At 55.6% G+C, this 27,755-nt stretch overlaps 12 protein-coding genes across 12 annotated transcripts; 7 read left to right on the top strand and 5 right to left on the bottom strand.

The window, feature by feature from the left end:
• Nucleotides 1-6,092: 6,092 nt before the first annotated feature.
• Nucleotides 6,093-6,824, bottom strand: E0L32_003678 (uncharacterized protein; the record flags this gene model as incomplete). Its single annotated transcript, XM_031138004.1, has 1 exon — nt 6,093-6,824. One exon carries the CDS (start codon nt 6,822-6,824, stop codon nt 6,093-6,095), a length of 732 nt encoding a protein of 243 aa, XP_030998448.1.
• Nucleotides 6,825-7,546: 722 nt separating this feature from the next.
• E0L32_003679 (uncharacterized protein) lies at nt 7,547-7,924 on the bottom strand (the record flags this gene model as incomplete). The annotated part of the gene is made up of 2 exons (XM_031138005.1): nt 7,547-7,668; nt 7,735-7,924. The coding sequence occupies 2 exons, from the start codon at nt 7,922-7,924 to the stop codon at nt 7,547-7,549; spliced, it is 312 nt and encodes a 103-aa protein (XP_030998449.1).
• A 666-nt stretch (nt 7,925-8,590) lies between these two features.
• On the top strand, nt 8,591-9,492 carry E0L32_003680 (uncharacterized protein; the record flags this gene model as incomplete). Its single annotated transcript, XM_031138007.1, has 2 exons — nt 8,591-8,757; nt 8,826-9,492. 2 exons carry the CDS (start codon nt 8,591-8,593, stop codon nt 9,490-9,492), a joined length of 834 nt encoding a protein of 277 aa, XP_030998450.1.
• Nucleotides 9,493-9,518: 26 nt separating this feature from the next.
• E0L32_003681 (uncharacterized protein) lies at nt 9,519-11,252 on the bottom strand (the record flags this gene model as incomplete). The annotated part of the gene is made up of 1 exon (XM_031138008.1): nt 9,519-11,252. One exon carries the CDS (start codon nt 11,250-11,252, stop codon nt 9,519-9,521), a length of 1,734 nt encoding a protein of 577 aa, XP_030998451.1.
• A 674-nt stretch (nt 11,253-11,926) lies between these two features.
• Nucleotides 11,927-12,672, top strand: E0L32_003682 (uncharacterized protein; the record flags this gene model as incomplete). Its single annotated transcript, XM_031138009.1, has 4 exons — nt 11,927-11,932; nt 12,014-12,131; nt 12,201-12,317; nt 12,395-12,672. 4 exons carry the CDS (start codon nt 11,927-11,929, stop codon nt 12,670-12,672), a joined length of 519 nt encoding a protein of 172 aa, XP_030998452.1.
• Nucleotides 12,673-13,229: 557 nt separating this feature from the next.
• E0L32_003683 (uncharacterized protein) lies at nt 13,230-14,392 on the bottom strand (the record flags this gene model as incomplete). Its single annotated transcript, XM_031138010.1, has 2 exons — nt 13,230-13,822; nt 13,897-14,392. The coding sequence occupies 2 exons, from the start codon at nt 14,390-14,392 to the stop codon at nt 13,230-13,232; spliced, it is 1,089 nt and encodes a 362-aa protein (XP_030998453.1).
• A 674-nt stretch (nt 14,393-15,066) lies between these two features.
• E0L32_003684 (uncharacterized protein) lies at nt 15,067-16,395 on the top strand (the record flags this gene model as incomplete). The annotated part of the gene is made up of 2 exons (XM_031138011.1): nt 15,067-15,261; nt 15,322-16,395. 2 exons carry the CDS (start codon nt 15,067-15,069, stop codon nt 16,393-16,395), a joined length of 1,269 nt encoding a protein of 422 aa, XP_030998454.1.
• A 636-nt stretch (nt 16,396-17,031) lies between these two features.
• E0L32_003685 (uncharacterized protein) lies at nt 17,032-17,541 on the top strand (the record flags this gene model as incomplete). Its single annotated transcript, XM_031138012.1, has 1 exon — nt 17,032-17,541. The coding sequence occupies one exon, from the start codon at nt 17,032-17,034 to the stop codon at nt 17,539-17,541; it is 510 nt and encodes a 169-aa protein (XP_030998455.1).
• A 2,234-nt stretch (nt 17,542-19,775) lies between these two features.
• On the top strand, nt 19,776-21,368 carry E0L32_003686 (uncharacterized protein; the record flags this gene model as incomplete). The annotated part of the gene is made up of 3 exons (XM_031138013.1): nt 19,776-20,122; nt 20,178-20,276; nt 20,336-21,368. The coding sequence occupies 3 exons, from the start codon at nt 19,776-19,778 to the stop codon at nt 21,366-21,368; spliced, it is 1,479 nt and encodes a 492-aa protein (XP_030998456.1).
• Nucleotides 21,369-22,051: 683 nt separating this feature from the next.
• Nucleotides 22,052-22,606, top strand: E0L32_003687 (uncharacterized protein; the record flags this gene model as incomplete). The annotated part of the gene is made up of 1 exon (XM_031138014.1): nt 22,052-22,606. The coding sequence occupies one exon, from the start codon at nt 22,052-22,054 to the stop codon at nt 22,604-22,606; it is 555 nt and encodes a 184-aa protein (XP_030998457.1).
• Nucleotides 22,607-23,405: 799 nt separating this feature from the next.
• Nucleotides 23,406-25,459, top strand: E0L32_003688 (uncharacterized protein; the record flags this gene model as incomplete). The annotated part of the gene is made up of 4 exons (XM_031138015.1): nt 23,406-23,897; nt 23,963-24,323; nt 24,391-25,175; nt 25,253-25,459. 4 exons carry the CDS (start codon nt 23,406-23,408, stop codon nt 25,457-25,459), a joined length of 1,845 nt encoding a protein of 614 aa, XP_030998458.1.
• A 528-nt stretch (nt 25,460-25,987) lies between these two features.
• Nucleotides 25,988-27,574, bottom strand: E0L32_003689 (uncharacterized protein; the record flags this gene model as incomplete). The annotated part of the gene is made up of 1 exon (XM_031138016.1): nt 25,988-27,574. The coding sequence occupies one exon, from the start codon at nt 27,572-27,574 to the stop codon at nt 25,988-25,990; it is 1,587 nt and encodes a 528-aa protein (XP_030998459.1).
• Nucleotides 27,575-27,755: the final 181 nt, after the last annotated feature.

Raw genomic sequence — 27,755 nt, forward strand, 5'->3', positions numbered from 1 at the left:
TGCGTTCAGGGCGAGGCTTCCCCGGTGAGGAAGGAAATAGACATGGGCCGGAAGCTTCGCTTGAAGGGCAAGTAGGGGAAAGAAGGGACAAGAATGAGTTCAGCGGGGTGAAAATCGGGGGAAGGGTATTTGAGCTGTCTAGCTCGTGATGGCCATTGAGCCTAGTGTAAGTTGGTAGTGGGCTGGCTTGGTGGGCTAGCCTGGGCTAGCCTGAGGGGAGGGGGTGCGTTTAACTCTATGACGACCGACGACACGACGACGAAGAAACTTGGAATGACAGGCCACCGAGATCTGGGGCGAAGACGAATGGACAGGTACAGGAAACATATAGCAGGGGTGGTGCACAGCCCGTCAAGCCTTTCTCAGACGAGAACGGGAGCGAGGCCAGAGCCATGTAAGTGAGAGATAAAAAGGAAAGAAAAAATTATCCCTCTTCTCCCGGGCATTGCCATCCGCACCCTTGATAGCTGCCATGTGGTTGAAGGGTATGTAGTCGCATCCGGAATACCAAGGTACAAGCCAGTCGGGCCTAGTTTGGTTGGGGAACAAGGGAAGAGTGTAGGGGTGTGGTAGAAAAAGAGCCGGAGAGCTAGGTATCTGGTACTTGCAACGGCATAGTGCGCTCTCTCCTCTCAGCCAGCGAGTCACGGCGCCGAGCTTGGTAAGCCTCTTTTTTCGGCAACGCAGCCGCCGCCGCACACCTCCCTTGCCGGAGCTCTTTGACTTGCTGGGGGTGTTTGCATGTGCAAGCCAATTATTGCTGCGATATAAACGCAAAGACGCTGCACTCGCTACAGGTCTCAGCCTGTCCTGGATGGTATTCACCATCACCAACAGGCATTGGCCCTCCACAGACCGCACCGTGCGGGCACTAGAAGAGGGCATTGGTGCGCCCGGGGTACTACAGAGGTGTTTGACGGCACTAGCCTGACTCGAAAACCACCTGCAAGGAAACACCCACGAGATCTGCGAGCGACTCAAGAGAACGGGTGAATAAGCAACATCATGGCCACCGAGAGGCATATGTCGCCACGGTCTCGGGAATAGCCAAACCGGGAGGGAGCCTAAAGCGCCAAATACATGTGCCCAGGATTTCCTCTGTCCTTTGCCCGGGATGCAATGTGATATTCGCCGGGGAGAAGTGCCATAGGGGAAAGATGGGAACGGAGGCTAAAGTGATGCAGACATTCTGGAAGCGTCAAGAAGCCGCTTATATTCCAGGGTAAAGTGGGCGACGCGGTTGACAAGGAGCAAAGTAAAAAGAAGTGCGTCCACCCAAGGGTAGCATCGGGAAACGACGACTTGCCGTTCGACGGGGACGCAGCCAGTTGTTGGAGGAGGAGAGGGATAATTTTCCCTCCTTTGCTTCTTGGTGGTGGTGGTGGTGGTGGTGGAGTGGTGATGAGGGGAAGTAAAAAGAATGAATCAAAGTCGCGTACCTTGACATCATCGCCTGAGTGGCTCTCTTCAACAAGTCAAAACCACCGCTTGCGCCAGGCCCCTGCGGATGCTCAGTTGTGCCTGACATGTTGCTCTTGCAGTTCACCACAAGACCCAGTGAAAGGCAAATGCCAGGCTCGCGGCGCTCAGGTGAGTTGAGCCAGTTGCTAGTTTCGTCGACGGGAAGTGGCCGATGGTTGGGAATATCTCATGCGTGGGATTTGTGCGGAGTAGGTAGGCAGAGGTGTGGATTGAAATAGTTAGGTGATAGATGGGTGGATGGATGGATGGGTGGGTGGAAGGGTGGATGGGAGGAACTGGATATGGATGGGTATTGGTGGGTGGAGGGGTCAGCGCTGGATTACTTGTAGCTGGCCACAGGCGGCTGTTGGCAGCAGCGTGCGGCGGCGAGGAGAGAAAGATTTATAAGAGAGCAGGTAAGATGCGCAGCAACCACACACACACGCATATCCATGGATGCATGCACAGTGCCTGGGGCGTTGCTGTTTCCCGCCTGAACGTAACGTAAGGTAGACCGGACGGGTACTTTCGAGGCTGAGGTAAGGATTGCAGCAAGCCAGGTCGGAAAAGTACTGTACTTCGTTTGCGGTTACGGCAGCGCTGGTCGGTGAGGCTATTGTGATAAGCTGAGTGCGTCAAAGGCAGCACTGAACTTGTCAAAAGTGAGGTTGACAAGCGGGCGGGGGCGCAAGAAGTTTTTCTAGCCTTGAATTAGATGAGGTGATGTCGATGAAGTGGAGTTTGTCACATTCAATCGTCGTTTTGGGTTGATCTGATGTGCTCGCCAGGCTTAAGTATCGGGCTTGGGCCGGCGGCGGCTGCGGGCGTGGGTAGATGAGAAACTTCTGCTCCGTACTTGTGTAGATCTGGATAAGCGTGTGTGTGGTAACAACCTGTGTGTATGTGTGTGTGTGTGTGCGGTGCCGGCGATGCCCGTAGATTCCGGCAGTCAAGATTCAAGGGTTGAAAGGGCGGAGAGAGAGACCCAGCCAGCCAACACGCTAACATCACAAAATGGAGCAAATAGAGGGTACACCATCCCTACAGACGGAACCGAGACGAATTCATGGACACGTACTCCGTACACACGGAGTCGGAGTCGCCTTTGATTCCATCTGAAAGTTCTGCGCAATGGTGATCTAAAAAGGTACCAGCATCTCCGACATGCGTCATCCGCCCTCTTTTACCTCTTGGGGCGACTGAGAAGAGAAGAGAAGGGAAGAGAGACAGGGGCTCCCACTCGGCCGCGTTCTTTTTCGGTCTTTATCCCTCTCAAACTCACCGCAACCCAACCCGCGTCACTAATACGGCTTGGCCGCTGATATGAGAGGCGCCTGATGCCGTAATATTGGGCGTGTTCGGTCAGCTCGATACGGTGCCTCGAAACGAAGACTCCCAACGTGTATGTACGAAGTACTTCAAGCTGCAAAGGGCGACGGTTGGATGCAACGTGCTTCACACCGGGTGTTGTTGGGTGGGGTTTGGCACTGAGCAGACCGCTACCGGACTTTTATCGTGATAGGACCCTGGCCAATGGTTCGTCGCTGATATTGCCAGAATGCCATGTGCCAGAGTACCATGGGATTGTTGGGTCATGTCTGTGTGTTCTCCAGCAGACTCCCAGTCCCAGTCCATACGTAAATAGTCAAGCAACCCCACGCGAGCCGACCCTCTGAGTTATTGTACGGAGTACGCCTTTCGCCCGTCAGCATATGAAGTCAGCATGAACCCAAGTCTTTGCGCTCCAGATCCTGGACGCCAGTCATCGCATCGTCCCAAAGAGGGAGTCATATGTTATCCCGCCATCCAACTGGCAACGCATCACTCAAACACTCGACTGAAACTACTACCAAAAAGCCCGCCCGATATACAGGTAGGATAGTAGCCACCAGATCTACCGAGATTCAAACGAACCCAAGTTCACAAGGCTGCTTGGCAATGGTAGCTTGTCAGAATGATGAGAACCCTGTCTGTACATGCTCCCGTCCTTTTCGGGCCGGCGCTATGAACAGCCTGGTTTCGTATGAGGCAAGAAGGTGTGCATACCCAACCGCATTCAGGAACTCCAGACTATATCGGGAACCACCGAAGTCTCAGTTTAGGAACATTCATCATGATCTCGAAAAAATGGCGGTCATGTTCCCTTGGTCCCGCTGAGCTCGAGTGCTCCTTTCCGGTCGCTAGAGAGCGTCGGAGTCGCACACGGGTCGGCTCATACAGATCTGGCTCTTGAAGCTGCATACTGCTGCAGCTTCTTGACCCTTTTTGTGCGACCCCTTGCTGGTATTTCCAGGTAGAGAAAAAAGCAATATCACAAACGCGGTTGAAGTCACATTGGGGTTTTACTCAATATTTGCCTGTCAAGATTGGCAGATTGGTGGACAAATGAGGTGTCTTCAGCAAGGTATCACGTACTTCAAACATGCCTCCTCCCCTCCTGTCAGTGTCCAAGACCTCCCTCCACCCAGATGAGGAAACCCTGGTAACATGTTTCAGGAGCATTTCTCTCTAGCGGCGTCATCAAGTGAAACATTCTTCGTTGTAGCCGACACACTGTCGATTTGCAAGTGGAGTCGCCGAGTCGAGTCAGTACCAACTTACTTACCCTGTCTTGCCTGTTACCCTTCGGACCAGATCTCTCGCCTCTGCCGTCGCCAGAATCCAGTTCCTTGGTTGGGTTCTTAGTATGCGGGCCGAGTTCACGGCCAGGGAAGCAGCCCCGAGTGCAATGTGCCCCTGTACTTCCAAGATTTATTTGCGACACCTGGTCATGCTCTTGAAGCTGAGATGTCAGAGGTCCAAAATTGGACACGAGTACTTGGAGTTCTGGAACCCACCCCCCTGTGCTTCAGGTACACTACAGGGACTGCTCAATCTGTTAGTGGCTGGCTTCAGCCTCAAATCACCACTACGGGCGCCACCCGGCGGCCCCATTGTTACTGGAATGGAGCCCAGGATCTGGACATCCCAAATCAGCTGGACAAGCGGGAACCCTGATGCCTGTAGCTCCCGTCCAAGCCGCAGCGAGGTGATGCAAGATCGCCTCTCATTCGTTTCCCTTTGCTGGACCTGCAGGCGAATGACGAGGCGAAGAAAAAAAGGAAACGAAAGCACAGTGTTCTAGGGCGCAGGGAGACACGGAAGGCCGAATCCAAGACGTGGCTTGTTCCTTTTTGTGTGACTCGCCCCATGCATTTCCTGTGGTCTCGATGCGTGCTGTGCTGCTGTGCTACGGGCCATTGTCTCCTTTTGGCAAGCCCTCAACCTTCAAAGGCCTTTTTTTCCATCCCAAGGGGTGTAGACTTATCCGAGCCGCCAACGTCACTCAAGTCTGGCCGGCGGAATGGAACCATTACTGACTCTTTCTTTTTTTGTCATGTCCGGTCGTTTCTTCTACTTAGTTGACTGTCCTTCCCGTTCTCACGGTTCCGCGTTCTCGCCCCCTTTCTTCCCCGTGCTACCGAATGGAAGCAGGCTCAGAGTATGGCTTGCGAGTCATGCTCGCACACCCTCGCCGGCCTGTCCTTGTCGTCGCACACTCTACGTACATGGCGCTCGTAAATGCCGGCTCTCGCATGCGTCGTCCTACTGCACGGCTGGTCTGGTGCACAAGCGGCCAGTGCACTGGTAACGAGTCATCTCGTAGGGGGGCAATTGGAAAAAGGGGGCGTCGTCCCCCTTTCTCTACCCTGGGTATTGATTGTATTAGTGACCTGGCTGTAGATGGACGACATACTGCTCCTCACTAGATATCCGAAACCCCTTTTTCGCATCTCCTGCCCCGAGACCTCCGATCGTTGGGAAGGGGTCATGAAATGGCCTCAGCAAATTCATCATCGGCAAGTCCAGCAGCCCAGCTTCTCAACTTCTGTCAAAGGTCTGTGGTTGATGGCAGCTCGCCCATCAGCTTGTATTCGAATACTGTATCTTGTCTTTCCAAGTCGTACCCTCATTCATCCCAGCCTTATGTGAGACTATCCTACAATGGCCAGTGATTTGCGAAGATAGTGCAACAACATTCCCAGTATATCCGCAAATAGCTGCTTTCATCTGTAACGAGTTTTTGCCCATTTATTGAATCTCTTACAAAAAGTATGAACTAGAACCCAAGCTCCTGGTTCCAGAACTTGAACTCGAGAGATGATGATCGATACGTTCGAAGCTATATAACGTGCATGATGGAACCGAAGTTGATCGGACACAGCAGACACGCCCCAGGATTCACAGCTTTACCTTATTCCACGGCAATGCTCTGGCGTAAGAGAACCATTCAAGTTCAATTTAATACGGTGAGGCGTTTAGATACTACTTAAGGATAGTGCTATGTCGGTCTACGAACAAGCTCGTGTGGTAGACCAAGGGTGTAGTCGTGATGATGAGCGCAGTCTCGGTGGAACTGCAACAGACTCTGTAGGGTGCTAGCAATCCCAATGAATGTCTTCCCCAAACTCTGTCGTTAAAGGGGGATACCGCAATGCATCTAGCAGTGCATCCAGGTCGCTATGCATCTGGTAATGCATTCGACCCAATCGAACAAGCAAAACAAAACAGGGAGCGCTCGCTGAGTTTATGGCTCCTATCCAGCAATGTATTTCCTTCCCTTGCAAAGGAGCGATGCCAAAGGGAGACATTCACCGGCTGATCTCCGTGTTGTCATCCGTGTCCATATCCTCTTCTCTGTCCATGTCCACATCTTCTTCTTCTTCATGCTCGGCGGGGACGTTGCTAACATCGACCATGATCGTGTCCTTGATGGGGGCTGTGTCGCCGAAGCCCACGTCCATGGCGTTGGCGGCGTCGGCCTCTGCAGCCGCGGCCGCTCGCTTCTCCCTCATCTGCCTGCACTTCTTCTTCCGGTCCAGGACCTTGGACCATGCGCAGATCTTCCGCCAGGCATCCTTTGGGATGACGGACTGCTTGAGCCATTTGCGCCAGAAGGGGTTCTTCAGCTCGAGCGCGTAGTAGCCGGCATAGTGGCGCTCAAAGCACTGATCAATGTTGGGGTTGTAGTGAGCCGGATCGCGCGAGTGCCAGGCGTGAAGGAGCTGCCTCTTGACGTTACTTTGGGCGATCTTGACCGTCTCTGCATTCCGCAGATATCGCTCACGGTTGGCACCGACAATGATGATGTTTGGGAGCGGTTTGACGGGTGTGCCATCACAGGTCCTGAGCACCTGGGATGCGGCTCCGATGCCAGTTTCGGTGGCGTCGTCGGTCATTCTTGCATCCATCTTACCAGAAGACAAAGAGTACGACTTGACCAAGCGAATGCGTGTTGTATTGCTCTTCTGGGGCGCGTCTGACAAGGACGGATGGCATGAAAGGCTCTCGTTGAATCCCGTGGATTGGTTTGGCGCGACCATGTCGAGAATGCTTTGGGCGTTTTCGAAGTTGGGTGCTCTGAAGCCAAGATTATAGAGGCAGAGGATATCAGAATTGAGACCAAGAGTAGAGCATGTTCGGCAAAGCCGACAAATGTGAGTAATGGTTGAAAGATGTGGTCAGGGTATCGTCGATGCCTCGAGGGGAACAGAGGAGAACGAAGGGGAGTAGAGAGAGCAGACGGTATCCTGATTTCTCTACACAACGTTCATCTCTTTATTCGGGAGCAAGCCAGAGAATGAGCTCGGTGAGTACCTTGGGAGTGTATTCGACGGATTACAGAAACCGCGCATTCATCGCCTCACCTGAACCTCACCTACTTCGGTACCGAGGCCGACTCAGTTCTACATTGAACCCATCCGAGGATGACAAGTAAATCACTTGCTAGTCGGGGGCAGTACCGTTCCACTGGGAAGGCAGAGGTCACGAAGCAAAGTTTTAACAAAGTCAAAAGAAGGGATCTGGACTATTGAGTTGAGAAAGTTGGGATATCATTATGAAATAACATTGGTTCTTCTACTCTCGATATGGTTGACCCATCGTTTTCTAGCCAGAGCCGGTAGTCCGAAAGGGCTTAATAAACAGAGCAGCGAAGAGAGTGCAGGTAAAGTGCTCTGATGACTGATCTAATCCCATACACCAGGGTCGCGATCCATGGTTGGCAGCGACGTTTGCGGCAATATTGTTCTCGCAGTGGAGGCCATCACTTGGCATCTTCGCCCGCCTTTGCTATGATAGCCCTCAGCTGATCCTCGGCACCTGATGGAAAGGTTCTCGACCACAGTCCATTGCCCTTTCTGGGAAGTAGGGGATCTGCATAGTCGGCTGCTCGTCACAGACTGGTCAATAACAAGGTCTCTGTTGCATGTGTCACGAGATAGGAATACACACCCGGGTTGAACTTTTGATCAGTCAACCTTGCCCTTGCGACGTTGTATTCCTCCTGGTGCTTCTGGTCGAAGGCAGCAGCAGCAGCAGCGGCTGCGGAAGCTTTCTCGGAGTCACCGGCGGGCAGACTAGGAGCGGATGCCGCCGGGCGGACCGGTGAGCTCTGGTCCGACATCACTTGGTCGATATTCATGATGAGCCGACCTGCCCAGACTTTTCGAGTCGCCGGAATGGAAATTGATGTCCTTGTTTGAGTGGACAGTACTCTGTTCTGTCTTCCGAGGTCAGCCAATTTCCTTGAAGGTGCTCATGTTGGGGCGTACCGTGGTTTCCCAAGTGGTTCCTCTCAAACTCGGGTAACCCTTTTTGGAAGCCAAAAAGCGCAGGTCTGAGTCACTTGGGTCTGATGTCTTCAAATATTATTTGATATTTGGCGTTTGTGAAGTCCGAAGTCAAGTCATGGATCAACTTTAGCGCAGATGCCTACCAAAGCAGGCACTGAGAAGCAACGACGTTGAATGTAATTAATGCACCTTACTGTATGCGCTGGGAAGGTGGAGGATGATGTAGTGAGCGGGTATCGGCCTGGCCCGTGCATCATTTAGCTCAATCCTTCTCGACTGTGAAGGCGGGGAGCCATTTCAGCCCACCATCGATCATCACCCTTCTTCATCAATCTGACATTTGCACGTCTATCTGAGAGGATCTGGTCTCCACGCAGCGCATTGCAACGGCGCGAAAAGCATACCAAACGAGGCGCGCAAGTTTTCTATAGCAATCTTGGAAATCGCATCGGGCTACGGCCTTCCATTCCGCATTCACTACACAAGTCAGGAATACATGGCAGAAATCTACAACAATGGCCAAGAAAAATGTTCCGGACGCCTGGGATGACGATTGGGAGGCACAAGCCGATAGAGCCTTGAAAGAGGAGCCCCCGGTCCCCAAAGAAGACCCAATCGTCCTGAGCCGGGCGGAAAGACTTGCTCAACACAAGGAATCAAACCGTAAACTCTGGCAATCCGCGTACGTGTGGGCATTCTGACCGCCACAGAACCCTCTCCCAGATCCCCAATCTAACACCCCAAATCTAGGGAGGCACCCGAAGAATTCCACTTCCTTGCAGCCAACAATGACCCACCACTCGCCACGGCCTTCAAGCCAGCCATGAAGGTCCTCAGTAGACGACCGGCGCCAAAGATGATCGCGAAGAAAGATCCGATCACAGGACTTGAAAAGCTGACGCTGCTAGACGACGGAGAGGAGGATGACGAGGCAAGCAAAAGACAGCAGCCGACCGTCGAGGAGATTCGCAAACGCCAGCAGAGGGAATTGGAGGAGAAGCAGCGCCGCTATGACGAGGCTCGGGCCAAGATCTTTGGAGAACCCAAGTCGACCCCTTCCTCAGGTCATTCTACGCCGGGTACCGTTACACCTCCCCAAATGTCTGAGGGACGACAGAATCAAAACCAGAGAGGGAAAGGCAGAGGCCGAGGCGGCTATCGTGGGGATCATGCCCGCCACGACAACCAGAACCGCCGGCAAGCCAATGCTGCTGGAGCTCGAGAGCTTTACGATCCCAATTTCTCCCCCAAACCTAGCTACAGCGGCCAAAAGAGGGGCGGCAGCGCGGCCTCACCACAGTCGACCCGGTCAACTACTCCGCGCGAGGAAGATCAGGTCATCAGGGCACCGAAAGGTCCAGACGGAAGTGGGCGAGGAGGTTTTGGATTCGCCCGACGAGGCGCCAAAGAAAGTTGATCTACATTCAACGCTAGCAATGCTATCTACCATCCACCGCCGACCTTGCCGGCCAGCTGGACGACGCGCTCAGAGTCGCTTGGCTTGGCCTTGCCGACATCACTGATGACTTCCCGATACGTCGTAAACACCAATCTCTCCAGATTGATGCCGGTAAGGCGCGACCAATGCGCCAGGGTATCTCGAATATGCGCCGGGCTAATGCCGGCCACTTGGTCAGGCCTCTGATCTCCGTTCAGGTCGGATCCAGGAGCCGCATGCTCTTCACCTGATGAAAAGTACGCCTCGTCCACTTCCGCCAGCAGCGCTTTCTGTTCGTCTGGACCTGGCTTTGTGCCGAGATTCCTCCGTTCAAGAATGACTTGATCGTCGACCTTGACTTGGCCCCCTCCGTTGGTGCACCCTCCAGGGCACGCCATGACCTCAACATAGGCGTGCTCAAGGCCGGCGGCCTTACCCGTTGGCCTTCGTGCACTCCCGAAAGGTTTGCCCCCGGGCATCCTTGACGCCTTCGCAGGCTTCAGTCTGCGGACTAGGTTCTGGATATTGCGGAAACCGTAGTATCTCGCTGCCTTGAAGATAGGCTCGCCAGATGCCGAGTTAATGATGTACTCCATCACGTCGACATTCCTCCCTCGGGTGGTTTGCAGGTGGGAGCCGGGATTCCGGGCCAGAACATCCTGCAGGATATAATAAAGGTTCCCTCCAGAGCTGCCAGCCTCTTGGGGCTGTGATCCCTTCCTCCGTTTGGGAAAGAGGAAGTCTTGGAGTATGGGGTCAGGAAAGACAGGAGTGTTCTCCAAGGGAGACGTTTTCGATAGACTGAAGAAGTCAATGTTCCTCGACTCTGTGAGCATAAAGATCTCCTTGCTCGTGATGACACAGTCAACATCGCGGACGCCCCTGGCTGGTTTTCCATCTCCTCCCCACACAGCATCTGTCAGCTCTTCCCGGCTAGCCTCGAGCTTTTTGTCGAAGCATGGCATGATTGCCAGATGCCATATCCTGTCAGGCGGAATCCCCAGCGTCCGACTGAGGGTAGTCTTCAAGAGAGTACCCATCAAGGCCTGGGGTGATTTGACTTTCGAGAGGTGTGGGAGAACATATGGATGTGTCTTCTCGGCATAGCACACCCATCCGGGGCAGGATGAGGTGAGGATGGGTTTGGAAGGAGAAGATGAGGTCTGATTCAGTACCTCGTCTGAGCCGAGGACAAGGCATGTCTCGCGCGCAGTGTTTGTATCGGTGATCCATGTGAATCCGTTACCAAACTTTCCACCAGCCTTGAGGCCCTCCGGACCCATGAGCAATCTCTCCAGCATGTGTCCGGCTTGTCGTTCCGTCACGCCACCGCCGCATGCGGCTGCCAAACTCGCCCTCGTCTGGGGCGACACGCTAGCCACATATAAATTCCTCGACTCGTCTTCCAAGCCTTCGACCGAGAACTTTCCCTGGGCGTCTGGGCCGAGGACGCGAAGAGCCGGGCCCGAGTCCAAGGAGTTCAGAACTTCAGAGTGACTCTGGAGGCTGACTAGGACAGCTTCGGCCGAGGTCACGCAGCCGGAACATGCAAGGCAGTCGGTAAGAGAGATCTCTGCCGGCGGCGCGTTCGTTGAGGGTTGCTGGCCGTCGAGGATGACTTCGTGCTCGAGCGAGGCATCTTGAGGAGGGGCAGTCGGCAGGGTCTCGATGGGTTTGATGCAGGCGACGCCGGGACTGATGAAGTCGTTGAGGTCGTCGGCTGAAAGAATGGCGCTCATGTCGGCGACTACTCTTGTGCGCGCGCTGGCTCAAGGGGGGGTTGTAGTCTTGGCTGCCGACACGGCTTTGCGACGAGATCCTGACTTGGAGAGTATGAAGCAGGATCCAAGATGTCTGAAGCCGATGTAGACTCTGATTGAATAGAAAGTCTTTGGCGTGTCAAACACTAGAAATACAAGCGTGATTTTCCTTGAGAAGAACTAGATCGCTTGTTGTCAAAGGGAGCACATGCATGTAGTGTGACTCTTGTGTGGATATGCGAGACTTCGAGATTGCTTTGAAATTCGAGGTTGCGAAATCGGCTTCCGATGGGTGGCGGATCTTTTACGCACTGGCGGGGGAGAGATTTCAGCGGGACACACCCCCACTGTCACCGGGTTCTAGGGGTCCCCAGTACCTGGAACAGCCCGGCCAATCACGGTGTCCCAATTAGCGTCGGCCCAATGACGTCGTTGTACACTCATCGGAAAGCTGGGACGATCACTTTAATGCAGGGCGGGTAGCTCTCCCAGAGCTGTCCCGATGATTGTCTCCAGGTAGTACTTAAGCCAGCTTTCCCAGCCTCATACCGTCTTTATAACAACGAGTAGCAGTTCTCAGCTTAACTTGGATCAAGTCGATTCATCTCAACGTTGCCAAACTGGTCCCCGACTACCTTAAGCAACCGGTAATCATGGATGTAGGTTGCCCAATGCCTGACGACATGGAGCAGTACCTACATGTCTGTCTCGCGATATTCTAACAAGGGTGCCTTCACCAGTCTGTTTCTGCGTACAGCTTTGCGAGCTGCGGATGGCTCAGCCTGCAGGCATTGCCTCTCGTGATCTGGCCTTCCTTTGTCACCTCCCTCCTCACGCCGGAGCACCAGCATGCTGATGGTAAGTTGTGCCCTTGCAGCTCGCGGAAGTAAAACCACTCACCTCCGGCCTGCCTGAGACTGACCAAAGGGGGACAAACAGCTCTCCAAGAATACCTCGCCCGCTCTTTGGGTCTGTCCCAGCTGGGCTTGGGGCTCCTGATTGTCGTCTTGTCAGGAGCCCTTCCGCTGACCTCAGTGGTGGAGAGTAAGTCGTTCTGCTTAATACCCAATTATTGTTCAATGTCCAATAACTCACGCGCTTCCCGCCCCTACCATCAATAGGCCCCCAGGACTCCATCTCACCCTACGCCAATGCGGTCGTGCTCGTATCGAGCCTGTACCACTTCGGGATCGCCTTCTACGGCTACGTCAAGTACAACGAGACCGACCTGACGGGCTTCATACTCGGTGCTATCGGAAGCGGCGTCCTCGCTGCGTTTGGCGTCTGGTGCATGCTCTTTGGCGACAGCCGCAAGATCAGCAAGCGCACCGGGGCCGACAAGCGGACGAGCGGGTTCCCGTTCAAGAACTCTGAAGCTGACAAGCGCAAAGACTTGTAAAGGATGCCAAGGCCTTGGTATCCTTTGTTAGAGACCGTGCTAGAAATGGATATGGCTCAGGATAGACAAGGATGGAACGGAGTTCAGAGCGTCAGAAGGGCTGGGTAGACATGGATGAGAGTCAGTGTAAGATAGGCAAAGATCCAAGCATTACGAGATGTCTTGGACAGACCCTCTAGTTTGATCTCAATGCTCTGGGTAACATTAAAAATAGCGTACCGGGTGTGCGAAAGCAGTATAAAAAGAACCATCATCGGGAAAGTGTAGCCAATTTGACCTCGACCCACACATTTATGGATAGATTATCCCTTGATTTGAGTCATGGATGGCTGAACTGAAGACAACAGGGCCTAAGAAAGAACAGCACTAAATCCCTTTCATGGATTGGAGAAAGGTTTAATAAATCTGCTAGATATCTGCAGACAATGATCTACACCCGCAGACTCCAGGCATTGTCTTGCAGAGTGAAAATATAGTACAGTGTATATAAGACCCCCCTCCGCGGTGAAAGAAACGCCAGACTCCTCACAGACTCTTCCCGCTCCCAATGTGTTCACCTACTCAGATGCACTATCCTTAGTAGCTGCCGCTGTTTGCGAGGTATCCTTCTCTTCCTCAACACTCTTAGAACCGGGACCGTTGATGATTACCTCGGGTGTGATCTGAACATCGGCGACACCGGCCAGAACTTGCTTCCTCCGCTCATGCCAGTCGAGCTCGCTCTTAATGACTTGATCGAGCAGCACTTGCTTCTCTAGCCACTCCTTCTTGTACAGGTCCTCCCACTTCTTGCATTCCTTCTTCAAGTCGTCACCCTCTGCCTCTGCCCACTGCACCTGACAGCGGCAGAGAGCATGCAGGCGCTCGAAGGGCATGGCTAGCTCCTTCTCGGTGAAGCCCTGCTCTGCGGTCATCTGTGTGAAGTAGTCCGAGACATCATCGCCGTTGCTGTTCTCATCTACGGCGTCATCTTGACCGGTAGCATGCGACTGCGGCGTCTTGATGATTATTTTGAGCTTGGAGGATGACTTTGTCGGGCCGGATTGCATGCTCTTAGGTACAGGGTCCGAGGGCCGCAGTGCCTCGGTCTCATGAACTGTACGCATATGCTTGGCTAGGGCGTCGGAACGGGTGAAGGCGCGATCGCATTCTGAGTCGGTGATCAGCGATTTGTCATGTTACAACATACCGGAGTAAAGTGGTGGACAATTGCAATGAACTTACCAGGTAAGTAGCAGTAGAATGGCTTCTCCCTCGTGTGGCTGCGCATGTGCGCTTTGAGGGCGTAGCCACTGGCATGCGGCATGCTCTTTCTGCCACAGCCAACCCATTCGCAAGTGTACTTCTTCTGCTTTCCTTCAATGTGGTCGTTGTGTATGTGCTCTACGAGCTTATCCATGTTGCGGAGATCGCCTGCGTCGCAGCCCTCCCAGGCGCAGGTGGTCACTTGTTCTTGGAAATCATCCTCCTCGGGTCGCGCATTGGCAGGCGAGCTGGGGATGTCGCCATCGGTATCGGACGACACGGGGGACATGCCTTCGAGCGGATCGGGCGAGGGTCTCTCCGGGTGGCCGGCGACGGCGGACGAGGCTGTCGAGGCGTCTCCCACCTTTTGACGCTTCGGCGGCGGGAGATCATCCGTCATGGCGTCGTCTTGGAATTCGTCTTCAGAGCCCATTGATGACAAGGGCGAGTCTACTGGCGACTCGTGCCGACCCATGCTTGGGATGTGTGTTCAATGGGAGGGTTGTGGATGCGACAAAGAGGCAGGGGCGGAAAATTTGCCTTCACTCGAAGGCGCGCAAGTAAGCTGTCCTCTCTTCGCTGTGGTGTTCTGGTTCGGGTGGCGGGTGGCAGCGCGGGAAAACCTGCTGCGTGCTTTTAGGTTGGTCTTGATCGAAAGTGGTAAGACGTGTGTGTGGTTTGAGCGTTGAAATTGACGATAGCGTTGGTGGCCGATAAGTGTGGTGTGAATTGAAATAATCCTCTCGAAAGTTAATTGTGGTGGATTGGAAGCTTCAATTGCGCATGGCCAGAGTGAACATGAACCAAGGGAATACAATACGCCTACGCGACAAGTCCCTGTCGTGATAACAGTGATAACACGATAAAGCCCGAATGCGGCTGGGCTCCACTTGGGATGGCTCCAGTTCCAGTTGGTCACAGCTGTCAGCGCCTGAACTCACTGCCTGGTTGCGCCAGTGGCGTCCTTGTTGCCCCCTGGTTATGCTGCCCGATCCTTTTGTTTAACAAAATAATTGATCCCCCACACCCCACCAATCCTGCGCGCATCAATCTGTCTCTGCATTCTGCAACCACCCGCCATTTTTTACCACTGCATCTTTACTCAGTACATCTGTGTCACCATTTGCTCATAGCGAGATATCAGACAACATGGCGTCTTCGACAAAGATCTTTTCCCTCGAGGGGAAGAGTCTCAAGCTCGACACTGCCGAGGACCTCGAACCCCACGTTGCAGACCTCAAGGCCATGGAGGATGTCGAGGAGGTTAGGATGCTGGGCAACACCTTGGGTGTCGGCGCTTGCAAGCGCCTGGGCGAGATCCTAGCGACCAAGAAGAGCCTACAGGTAAGCTTTGATTATTCTCCAACAGCACAAGGAAGACTCTCGTTGACTGTTTGCGCTCAGGTTGCCAACCTTGCCGACATCTTCACCGGTCGTCTACTAAACGAGATCCCCGAGGCTCTCTCGTCCCTCCTCACCTCTATTCTCAACCTCCCCAAGCTCAATACCATCAACCTGAATGACAACGCTTTCGGTCTCAACACCCAGGCGCCGCTTGTTGCCTTCCTCGCCGCACACGTCCCCCTGCAGCATCTTTACCTCAACAACAACGGCTTGGGCCCTCATGCCGGCATCCTGATCGCTGACTCCTTGTCCGAGCTTCACAAGAAGAAGGAGGAGGCGCGCAAGAATGGACAGACTGTTCCAGATCTTGAGACCGTTATCTGCGGCCGAAACAGACTGGAGAATGGCAGCATGACGGCTTGGGCAAAGACCTTCAGCCTGCACAACAAGATCAAGGTGATCAAGATGGTTCAGAATGGCATTCGCCAGGAGGGTATCAGCCATCTGTTGAGCGAGGGCTTGAAACACACTTCGGAGCTCCAGGTGCTGGATCTGCAGGATAATACATTCACTCTTCTCGGCGCCCGTGCCTTGGCCAAGGTTGCGCCTACCTGGGCCAATATTCAGGAACTGGGTGTGGGTGACTCTCTGCTTGGTGCCAAGGGCGGTATCGTGCTATCACAGGCGCTTGCTCAGGGAAAAAACAATAAGCTGGAGATTCTGCGGCTCCAGTACAACGAGATCACGGCTGCAGGACTGAAGGGCTTCGCCGAGGCCGCAAAGGAGGGCCTTCCGGCTCTGAAGAGGCTCGAGGTCAACGGCAACAAGTTCTCCGAGGATGACGAGGCAGTTTTGCTCCTCCAGGAGCTCTTCGAAGAGCGGAAGGAGAAGCTGGCTGGTGATGTTGTCATCGAGGATGACTGGGGCCTGGACAGCCTGAGCGATCTTGAGGAGGAAGACTCTGACGAGGAGGAAGAAGAAGAAGAGGAGGACGAGGAAGAGGACATCAAGCCCGAGGATAGGGCTGAGAAGCTCATCAAGGAGGCAGAAGAGGCTCAGGAGGAACCCACGGTTCAGCTCAAGGACAAGGATGTCGATGCGCTTGCCAGCAAGCTGGAGAAGACATCCATTTGAAGGACTGGGTCTTCGATCACCAAGCCCACTTCTCTTCAAATCTTCCCCTCTATTCACTTTCATTGATCATGTAGACGATACCCCCCGCATACACAATTCCCTGATTTAGATAGCGATGGTCGGCGGAACGGAATACGGATAATAGAGGATTCGGGTCCGGCCGGATCAGTCAAGATAGCATCCAAATCAACAGCATCATAAGTCACCATCTGGGTACACGCGACATGCGACATGCGGCACGCCAATGGCCTGAGTGGAAAAGTCAATTTAGGTAATACAAATGGCCTGCCTACAGGTGATGGCTAGACTCCGGGGTTACAGTCTGGGGTTGGCTGCTTGGCGGGTGGCCCAACCATCACACCACTGCCGGGAGAGTTTGCTGCTTACAGCACCCGCAAGCCGAATCTCCCCACCAAGCTTCTGACGAAAGGAGGTCAGCGGATCTGAGTCGAGATCTTCGATGACAATAAAAGAGGTTCATAAATCCCATAGATACCGCGTTGTCCGTGGCTGTTACCAACAGTATGAACTATTTTTCAAGAAATCTACCACCAACTGGTTTTCAACAACTTACACCACTTTGAACACCACACATATTACACCCAACCACTCCAAACTACAAACTCAACACCAAGAATGCAAAACATGGTACTCTTCGAGACAACCGAGTCCGTGATAGAAGTGCTCTGGGACGTCGCGTTGGCCTTCTTCGTTACCCGCCTCGCCCTCGTCTACTTCGCCGTCGTCTTCGTCCCGACCTGCCTCATATCCTACCTCGCCACCTGCAACGACGGGTCTCTCCTGCACCGGGCCAACATCGCCGGCGTGGTCGCCGCACAGCTGCTCGTGACGGCGCTGGCGGCCCGGGGCGTCGTCGTCCACTTTCAGCTCCCTCATCTGAAGAGTCTGCGGCTGGCCATCGGCGGTGTGGCGCTGGGCTTCATGCTTGGTGCGCGGGCGCTCGTGGCGGCGGCGGGGTGGAGCCTGTTTGTCGGGGGCGGCCGGAGCACGGCACTACTACTAGCCGTGTTCGCGGCCATGCCGGCCTTGATGATGGCGCTGGAGCGGAACCCTGCTAAGCACCTGGAGGAGGGCGACTATCATCACGAGACGGGGCTCAAGGGCTCACTTAGTGATCGTATGTGAGTCGCTAGTCAAGAAAGTAACTTGGGTCGGCCTGCTGACAAACATGATTTTACAGACCGATCGGAAACCCGATCAGGAGCCCAAACAAGAAAGGGACTACGGTCCACTGGGACAGTGGGTGTTAAAGAGCACTCCTCGTGAATGTACTTGTATCACTTGATTTAGGTACTATACATAGTGGGACAGCCTTTCTATTTGAAAAAGGAGCAGATTTGTTTGCTGCTCATGAATGTACTTGTATCACTAGGCTTAGGGTGTGGGATAGCGTTTTCGTTCCAAAAAGAAGCAGATTTGTGTACTGATCTCAACCTCTTAGGCTTGGAATCTCTGTATTTATAAAAATGAATTCTATGCTCCCTTCTTTGCGGTGTATTCGGAAGACAAACAGTGCCTCGGTCAAGTCCCGTAGAGACCTTGACCACTCAGAGCCGACGGGTGTAAAAGCCAGGCCGGACGCAAGGACGGATGGGCGGCATGCATATTCGACTTATTCCATCCTTGACTTGCCAGATCTGGCAATTGGGTTGATTAACACCACGTTGTCCAGTAACAGGCGAGGAGCCCCTGGCCCCCATGGCTTGCCCCTGGCCCCCACCGTGAGCTGCAGGCACTTTATCTGCATGCCAGATGAAGGATTGGCGAGCCTCCCTTCTGAAGAATGACAAACCTAGGTACAACGTCTCTCGCCGACCTTGTGACCAACTTACTCAATTGTGTCACTTCAAGGTTGACGATCTAGTTGGTGCCCGTGTTCAAGAGGTTGTTGTTTGTGGGTGTTGGTAGTTGGTAGTTGGTAGTTGGTAGATGGGCAGTAGACTGTTGGAGATAACGATGTAATCTGAGGTGCAAGTTGGCATTGCAGCTCAGTATGTGCCGAGATATTCGTTTCGGTTTGCTACCCAACTCATTAGTAGAGATGGCATTCCTTGCATTACTGCAGGTCCTCGAGGTCCAGACGAGATCTGCGCCCCGTGCCGCATCAACTCGGTGCCTGTGCCCCTGACTGACAGCAGTACAGGGTGTAATGTGCGTGTGATAGCTGGAGCACGCTCGGCGCGCTAGACACTCCTTATTTTATCTTTTCTTTCCCAGTGCAACCCCCACCGCGCCGGCGTACTCCTACCCTGCCACTTGCAGCCGATGATGCTTAAAATATCCAACATAACACAAAAACTTACGCGATATCTGCAGCTCCTGGTCACGATGCCTTCCCCCAAGAGCCATGCCCAGCCATGCATCAGGGCTTGTGAGGATTGCCACCCACTTTGTCGCGCAAGATCCCTTCACGTGTTGCCGGTCATGGCACCGGCATTGCGGCGCAGGTGCGCCAAAGTCCTGAGGATCGTCCCTAGCTATGGAATTACGGTCGATTAACCTCTGGCCTAATGCAACCGATCTCAGAGATCTTGACGCTTTCCAGTTGACCCCCTTTGGCAGGTGGAGAAATCAATCAATGTCGCTCTATCGCGGACCTTGGGCGTAAGCTACCAGGGACGCTTGCTTGAGACGCGATATTGGTTCCCGCATAGCCGGATTCTTCCCTGTGGCCAGGAATATCTCCCGAACGCCTATACTTCCATGACTGCTATAGGCCGATCCTTTGAGATCGAAACGAAACGGGCGACCCACGTTTCTATGTGCCTCTGTGTGCCTCTCCTGCGTCTTTGACAAAGGTTGACAAGGCCAGTGGGTAGGTGATCCTCTCTGTTATACCGCATTCCAATGGCCTCAGAAGATGGCCTCTTCCTCTTCGGTGTCCAACCAACCAACGCGGGCCGACGAGCCCTCAGCCAGTGGCTAAACGGGTGGCCGATAAATTGTCGACTACAAGGCCCCCATTTCTGATTTTCTTGGTCATGCTGCCATCATGGGAGCTGGGAAGCATTGTCTCGGCGAGTGTCGTTCATATTTTAAGCAGGCAAGGTCGCCCCCAAGTGGGTGCGCCGCCATGGCCAGGGGGCTAGTCGACCTTACATTCCAACTGATCACGACCCTTCACTCGAGGCTGGCGAGCTGGGACCGCCACGAACCTGCATTCCTTCCGCTGGCTACCGCACCTGGGTGTGGGGACCATTGAAACTGCGTGTAAGCCAGAGGGCGATATATCGTATATATGACCATCCCTCCTACCTCGACTATTGCCAACGGAGCCCCTTACGTTCTCTCCCTTCTGCAGTCCTTGCATTGAGTCGATTATTGGTTTCTCCCTTTTTTGTTAGAGCATTCAGTTGAAGATGTTGAGAAAGATCCTTGCCATAGCCCCTTTCCTGCTGGCCGCTCCTGTGGCAGCTGCACCCAAGTTCATTGAGAGGGAAGTCGTCTGTGCAACTATCGACCCCGTCACCGAGACAGTTTACCACACCAAGACTGTCTTTGCCAATGGGCCGGCTGCAACAACAACAGGAACATTGAGTGCCGGGAAAGAGCATTACAGTGCTGTAGACTCCGGGAGTTTCAACTCATCTGCAACTTCTACTGCTGCTGCCCCTTCCTCAAGCGGATCACAGACTTCCAGTCCAGATGTCTCCGGCAATGTAGACCACAGCCGTAGCTATGAGAGTTCACTTTACTTCACAAACTGGTGAGTGATCAGCCTGCCGGATGGATGACCGGGGATATCTGCTGACCTTCTCCAGGGGCATCTATGGTGCCAACTTCCAACCTCAGCAGATCCCAGCTAGCAAGGTCACTCGGATATTATACGCATTTGCAGACATTGCCAGTGATGGCGAAGTGTAAGTCCGCATCTGCACCAATAATCCTCGGTCACTAGTCTCGCTAACCACGCACACAGCAAATCCTCTGATACCTATGCTGATCTAGAGAAGCATTACCCCACGGACTCGTGGAACGACCAGGGCAAGAATGCCTATGGTTGCATCAAGCAGATATTCCTGCTGAAGAAGCAGAACAGGAACATGAAGGTGCTCCTCTCTATCGGTGGATGGACCTACTCTCCCAAGTTTCCTCCCGTTGCCGCCTCTGAGGCTGGCCGCACAAAGTTCGCGCAGAGTGCGGTCAAGCTGGTCGCCGACTGGGGCTTCGACGGCATTGACATCGACTGGGAGTACCCCGCCAACGCCAACGAAGCCCAGGACTTTATCAAGCTGCTCCAGGCCTGCAGGCAGGAACTGGACAACTACGCGCAGAAGAACGCCCCGGGCTACCACTTCCTCATCACCGTGGCCAGCCCCGCGGGACCCACCAACTACAACAACATGGACATGAAGGGCATGGACCCCTACGTCGACGCCTGGAACCTGATGGCCTACGACTACGCCGGCTCGTGGGACTCGACCTCGGGCCACCAGGCCAACATCTACATGAACTCGGAGAACGCGGCGGCGACCAAGTTCAGCACCGAGAAGGCCATCCAGGACTACCTGGCCAAGGGCATCTCGGGCAAGAAGATCATGATGGGCCTGCCGCTCTACGGCCGCTCCTTCGAGTCGACCAACGGCATCGGGCAGGCGTACAACGGCGTCGGCTCCGGGTCCATCCAGTCCGGCGTGTGGCTGTACAAGGACCTGCCGCGGTCGGGGGCGCAGGAGGTCTACGACAACGTGGCCAAGGCGAGCTACAGCTACGACCAGGGCAGCAAGGAGCTCATCAGCTACGACAACGTCAAGTCGGCCGTCGAGAAGGCGTCGTACCTGTCGGGCAAGGGCCTCGGCGGCGCCGTCTTCTGGGAGGCCAGCGGCGACCGCTCCGACGACCAGAGCCTCGTCGGCACGGTGGCCAAGCAGTTTGGCAAGCTGGGAAGCCAACAAAACCTGCTCAGCTACCCGGCCAGCCAGTACGACAACATCCGGGCTGGCATGCCCTGATGGTGTGATGCCTTGTCTCCCTTTTCCTCGCGCTTGCGTGCGATCTTTGGTTTCGCTTCTCCTGGGCCTTCGTATATATACAGGGCTCGCCTTTAGGGACTTGGGTTTCTTTGGGTTTTTCGTACATATCTGGGATCTGTGCTTTTCTTATATTTCTGCTCACAAATCGGCGTTCTATTTGGGTATCCTCGGGCGGTTGCGAATTCTGATTTTCTCTCGATATCATTTCGCATTTACTACGAAAGGCATGCAATCACGATAGACATGTTTTCTTATACCAAAGCAAAGCAAAAGAGGTAGCGATTTCTACGAATATACGAGTTTTGATATGGAATAGTTGACATCCCCCGCGTGACCAAGTGTAGAGACTACATTCATTCACTGGTTTTGAGTCGAAGCTGATAAGAGGTCTTGAGACTAGCAGCGGGTACCTGAATGTCGAGTGATCCCCACTATCAATATCGTGCCCACCAACTTGACGCAGTTGTACCTTTGTTACATATCCCGGTTTTTTCCATCCCATTCAAAACATCACCTCATCCACATCCCAAAATATCATTCAAGAACTCAACAATTAAACCTCTCTCATTTCGATTCTCAGACAGAATCTCTAAAGAAAAAGGAATACTCATCCATATCAAGGAAGAACCACAAAACACCCCTCGCCTCTCCCGTCAGACGCCATGATCTCCCGGATACACCGGTGGTTCCTCCCGCCGACCTACCGCAACACAGGCTCCGTCGCCCGCGACCACCTGGCCTCGGAGCGCACCTTCCTGGCGTGGATGCGCACGGGCCTCGGCTTCGTGGCCTTTGGCATCGCCGTCGAGCGCTTCCAGTCGCTCGACCTCGAGGGCATGTTCGAGCGCTTCATAGACGCCAGCAGGAGACCCTCGCCGCTGCCGCGGGACGGTGCCGACGAGGCCGAGCAGCAGCAGCAGCGCGACAGCGGCAGGAGGCGCGACCAGGAGGAGCAGCAGCAGAGCCGCGTGCTCGTCATGTCGCTGCTGGCCATGGGCGCCGGGTCCATCATGTACGGCGGCGGGCGGTACTTTGCCAACCTGCGCCGGCTCGAGGGCGGGACCTTCCGCCCCGCGTACAACGGGGCCGCGGTGCTGGCGGCCGCGGTGGCCGGGATGGCGGGCGGCGTGGGCGGGAGCACGGTGCGCAGGGGGTGGGAGAGGCAGCGGAGGAGGGAGTGGGAGTGGGAGCAGGAGAGGAGGGAGCGCAAGGAGTGAGAGAAGAGGGCCCATGCGGCGTGAGGGAGGTCACGATGGTTCCCTTGGTTGTGGAGGCTTGGGGGACGACGATGACGGATGGGCGGATTGAGGCTTACTACGTATTACGACGGCTTATGGCTGGGGGTGAGGTGGGACGTTGGATAGGGGGTTCCCAACCTGGCGTGAAGTCATGCGGCCATGGCGGAGTGGAAGGCTTCTCGTTGTGTCATATGGTCGAGATGTCTGAACTGAGTGATACGAGAGAGGAAGCGCTGTACACCACAATGTACATTAGTTTACGAGGCTCGTGCGTCTCATGATACAAAATCCCACTGTACATATATACTGCTTGGATCTTGCCAAAGCCAGGTGATCTAGTTGAAACCCCCAAGAGTGAGCAGGAGGTTGGAAAGACATGGTATGCGTGAGAAGCATTCCGTCATGTGGTTGTTCAATGGAGGGCATGCATGGGGCGGGAGTTTTAGGGTGATTTCCTCACTAAGAGCGCCCCCAGAGTTACAAATTGGGGGCTTGTTACAGGTGCCTCTCCAGTGACTCAACGACTGAGACGGTGGCCAATAATTGTGGGGCCGACCAACTAACGGCCGCCGATAAGGTTGGCGATGCCGAAAAGGGAATTCAAATTTTGATGCTTGATGAGAAAAAGCGCTGATTAACAAGAATCCCAGTCATTTTTTCGGTGACCCGGACTGCAGATATCACGAAACCGACCGTTCTGAACGGCCTGTGAGAGCTTGGACACCAGGCGTGCAGTTTCAGCTCACTCGTGGTCACTCAGCCGCGCACATACCAGACAATGGCTAGAAAACCGGTCATCGGCCTGCTGGGCGGAGGCCAGCTCGGCCGCATGCTCTGCGAGGCTGCCGGCCCGCTGGGCATCGACATCGCCGTCCTGGACGAGGAGAAGGCCCCCGCCAAGCACGCCGCCAACCTGCACGGCCTGCACGCCACCGGCTCCTTCAAGGACCCGGCTCGCATCCGCGAGCTCGCCTCGCGCAGTGACGTCCTCACGGTCGAGATTGAGCACGTCGACACCGATGTGCTCGAGGACATCGCCACCAACGGTGTCGTCCCCGCCGGGGCCGCCCCCGGCTCTGCCAAGAGGAAGATCCCCGTGCACCCCTCGTGGAAGACGCTGCGGCTCATCCAGGACAAGTTCCTCCAGAAGGAGCACTTCCGCGAGCGCGGGCTGCCCATCGCCGAGCAGATGGCCATTGGGTCTGGAGACTCGATGCTGGCGTCTCTCAAGGGTGCAGGTCAGAAGTTTGGATACCCTTTCATGCTGAAGGTTTGTCGACTCCTTGAGCCTGGTGAACATTGCAGTGGGACTAAGTTATTTGTTTGATTTTTTAGGCTCGCAAGGGTTCGTATGACGGCAGGGGCAACTTCAAGGTCAGCAGCGAGGCAGACTTTGAGCAGGCCATCAAGGAGCTGGGCAAGCTCCCTCTGTATGCCGAAAAGTGGTGCGAGTTTGTCAAGGAGCTGGCCGTGATGGTCGTGAGGACCGAGGATGACGGGGGCAACCTGAAGGCGCTCTCGCCCTACTCGGCTGTGGAGACGGTGCACCAGGACAGCATCTGCACAAAGACCTTCATGCCTCCTAGGAATGTCCCCGATGACATTAGCGAGCGGGCTAGGAAAGTGGCCGCGCAGGTCATCGGCTCTGTCTGGGGCCGCGGCGTCTTTGCCGTCGAGATGTTCCTGCTCAAGGATGGTAAGCCCACTCACCCAGCACACCCAGCACATCTCTCAACGACGGCTTCCAAGCTGACAATGTACAGGCTCAATACTAGTCAACGAGGTCGCCCCTCGGCCGCACAACTCGGGCCACTACACCATCGAGGCGGTGCCCTACATGTCACAGTACAAGGCACAGCTCTACGCCATCCTGGACCTGCCGATGCCCAAGGTCATCAGGCCCCGTGTCTCCTCGGCCATCATGCTCAACATCCTCGGCGGCGCTGCTAGGGACTCCCACGACAAGCTCGTCGACCTGGCCGAGCGGACGACCGACGAGGACATGGACGTCTATGTCCACCTCTACGGCAAGGAGTCCAAGCCGTCGCGCAAGATTGGCCACATCACCCTGACCGGCTTCTCCAGCATCCACGACCTAGAGAAGTCCTCGGAGCGCCTCACCAACCTCGTTGACGAGATCAGGCTCGAGCGCGTCCAGGCCGCCAGCCAATCCCTCCGGCCCCAGGAGGCCCCCAAAGCGCCGGCGGCGCAGAAGTCTGCTGCCTCCACTGGCAAGGCCATGGTCCTCGTGACCATGGGCTCCGACTCGGACCTGCCCGTCCTCAAGGCCGGCCTCGACATCCTCGAGGAGTTCGGCGTCGACTACGAGATCAACATCACCTCGGCCCACCGCACGCCCTCGTACATGGGCGAGGTCGCCGCCGCGGCCGCCGAGCGCGGCCTCAAGGTCATCATCGCGGCCGCCGGCGGCGCGGCCCACCTGCCGGGCATGATGGCCTCGCACACGCCGCTCCCCGTCATCGGCGTGCCCGTCAAGGCCACGCACCTCGACGGACAGGACAGCCTGCTCAGCATCGTGCAGATGCCGGTAAGTTCTTGAAGATGTGTCAAAGAAGCCGAGGGGAGAAAGTATGATAGCTGACGTCATGCAAATTGCTTGAACAGAGGGGGGTTCCCGTCGCCACGGTGGGCATCAACAACTCGACCAACGCCGCGCTGCTGGCCATCCGCATCCTGGGGTCGCACTACCCGGAGTTCCTGGACAAGATGAGGCAGTACCAGCTGACCATGGAGGAGGGCGTCTACGCCAAGGCGGAGAAGCTCCGGGGCATTGGCTACAAGGCGTACCTGGAGAGCATGGGCAAGAAATGAAGAGAGCGCTGGCCGGGATTTTGTGAGACTTCCAGAGGCTGGTAGACGGGAGCGGATATATGTACAGCCAACAACATGCTTTATAAAGGTCGTAATAGTCTTGATTGGCAAGTGCTGGCAATAACTTCTGCTACACAGTGATTTTCGTTCATTGGCGACCATTCTTGGATGTATATGGCAAGGGATCTCTTAAATGAGCCGAGTCACAATATCTGAACCGTCAACTCAGTGTGGCACGATGTTCTGAGGGAACAAGTAACCTAGGTTCATGAGTTCGTAAACGTTTTTATACATTTTAAAATAAAAGTAGTAAAAGCACCAGCAAAGAACGCCTGTGTGTCTGTCTGTAGATGTATGTTAAATATAAATATATATCGCCTCATCTACTAAAACGAGCGTAGAGGAAGTCATCATGCCACCTTATCCTCCGCCTCCTTTCCAAAAACCCGCAAACAAAAAGACTCTACATATCTTCTTCCTCTTCCCCTCGACACACACATACATACCATCGCACAAAACTCAACAATCTTACAACAAACCAACGAAAGCAACCGCACCAGCCAACAAGACACTGCCCACCGCCGACCCGCCCCGAGCGGCGCCCCAGCCGGACCCGGCGTTGGTCACGCCCGACGCGGCCGCCGCACCGGCGCCGGTACCGGTACCACCGGCGCCCGTCTGCGCCGCCGCCTGGCCCGGGTTCCGCACCCCGGTGTTGAGGCCGCCCGCGGGCATCGAGGCCGTCATCAGCGTCGTGGGCGTGCCCTGCTCGTTGCTGCCGTTGCTGCCGCCGTTGGCGCCGGCGGCGCCCGCCGACTCGCTGGGCAGGGACTCGAGCGGGGCTGTGGCCGAGGCCTCGATGCTGCCGGGGAGGGGCTTGAGCGCCTCCTCGCCGGTGCTGCTGCCCGACTCGCCGGTAGTGGTCTCGCCGGTGGTCTGGCCGCCAGAGGCAGCACCAGCTGCTCCCGCGGCGCCAGCTGCGCCGGCCGCTGCGCCGGCTCCCGCGCCGACGAGAGCTCCCGTGTTGATGGCGCCGCCGGCGGAGGCGACGCCCGTCCCGCCGAGGGGCCGGAGGGTGTTGGAGCCGCTGCCGCCCGCTACGGCGCCGGCGGAAGCTACGGTGCCGTTACCCAGCGGGAAAGCAGGCGTGTTCGCAGCCGAGACACCAGCCGTGGCGACGCCGCGGTTGCCGGTCGCAGAAGCCACGCCGGCGATGGGGACCAGGGAGCCCACGGCGCCGGCGGCCGCAGAAGTCGAGACGGCACCGACCGCGACGGACACGGAAGCAGAGGACACGCCGGCCGAGACCTTCTGGAAGCCCTGGATCGTGCCCGCGGCGGCGCTGCTCGCCACGACGGCGGCCGCAGCCGAGGTCGTCACGGCGCCGGCGACTGCAGAGGTGGCCGCGACGGCACCGCTGCCGAGCGGCTTGAGGGAACCGGCAGCAGCGCCGGCAGCGCTCGAGCCCAGGCCGGGGAGCGGAGCCAGGCTCTGGGCGGCGCCGGCGGCCGCCGTGGAAGCGGCGGGCGCGAGGGGAGCGAGGCTAGCGGCCCCGGTCGAAGCAGCCACGGCAGCGCCGCCAGCCACCACGCCGGCGGCGGCGGTAGTCTGGGCGACGGCCGTGGCCAGGAGGCTCGAGGAGACGGCGTCGATCTGGCTCTGGATGGCGGGCGGGGCGCTGCCGATGGCGACGGCGCCGTTGGCGATGCTGGGGAGCGGCTTGAGGCCGCCCTCGGTCTGAGCCTGGAACCCGGGGAACTGTCGAAGGCCGCTGGCGGCACCCGCGCCTCCGGCACCGGCACCGAGGGACGCCAGTGCTGTGTTGGCGCCCGCTGAGCTCAGTCTGACATTCCCGGCGCTGTTGCTGTTGACCGCACTGTTCCTCTGGTTTCCACCCTGCTGCTGCTGCTGCTGCTGCTGCTGCTGCTGTTGCTGCTGATTGTTGTTGTTGTTGTTGTTACCACCCCGGTTCCCGCCGTTCCCACCATTGTTGCCGCCGTTCATGTTGTTTCCTCCATTGTTATTGTTGTTGCCGTTGTTATTGTCGTCGTCCCGAGCATCGACAAGGGTGGCAGCCAGGAGTAGAGTGACGATCTTGCCCGCTGAGAAACGCATCTTGGCTACTGAGATGGGGAGTTTTGCGTTCTGAGACAGAAAAGATCAAAAAAGCTGGATGTAGATGTGTATACGGTGGTCTCTCCAAGTGTCGATTAGGAAGTTGATAGAAGAATAGAGGCCGAGCAAACTAGGCTGGCGAGAGAAGTCGAGAAGCGAAATACCGTCAAGGCGTAAGGTA

The sequence above is a fragment of the Thyridium curvatum genome (assembly GCF_004353045.1).
Source record: "Thyridium curvatum strain D216 chromosome Unknown NODE_16_length_530760_cov_82.129700, whole genome shotgun sequence".
NCBI lineage: Eukaryota > Fungi > Ascomycota > Sordariomycetes > Thyridiales > Thyridiaceae > Thyridium > Thyridium curvatum.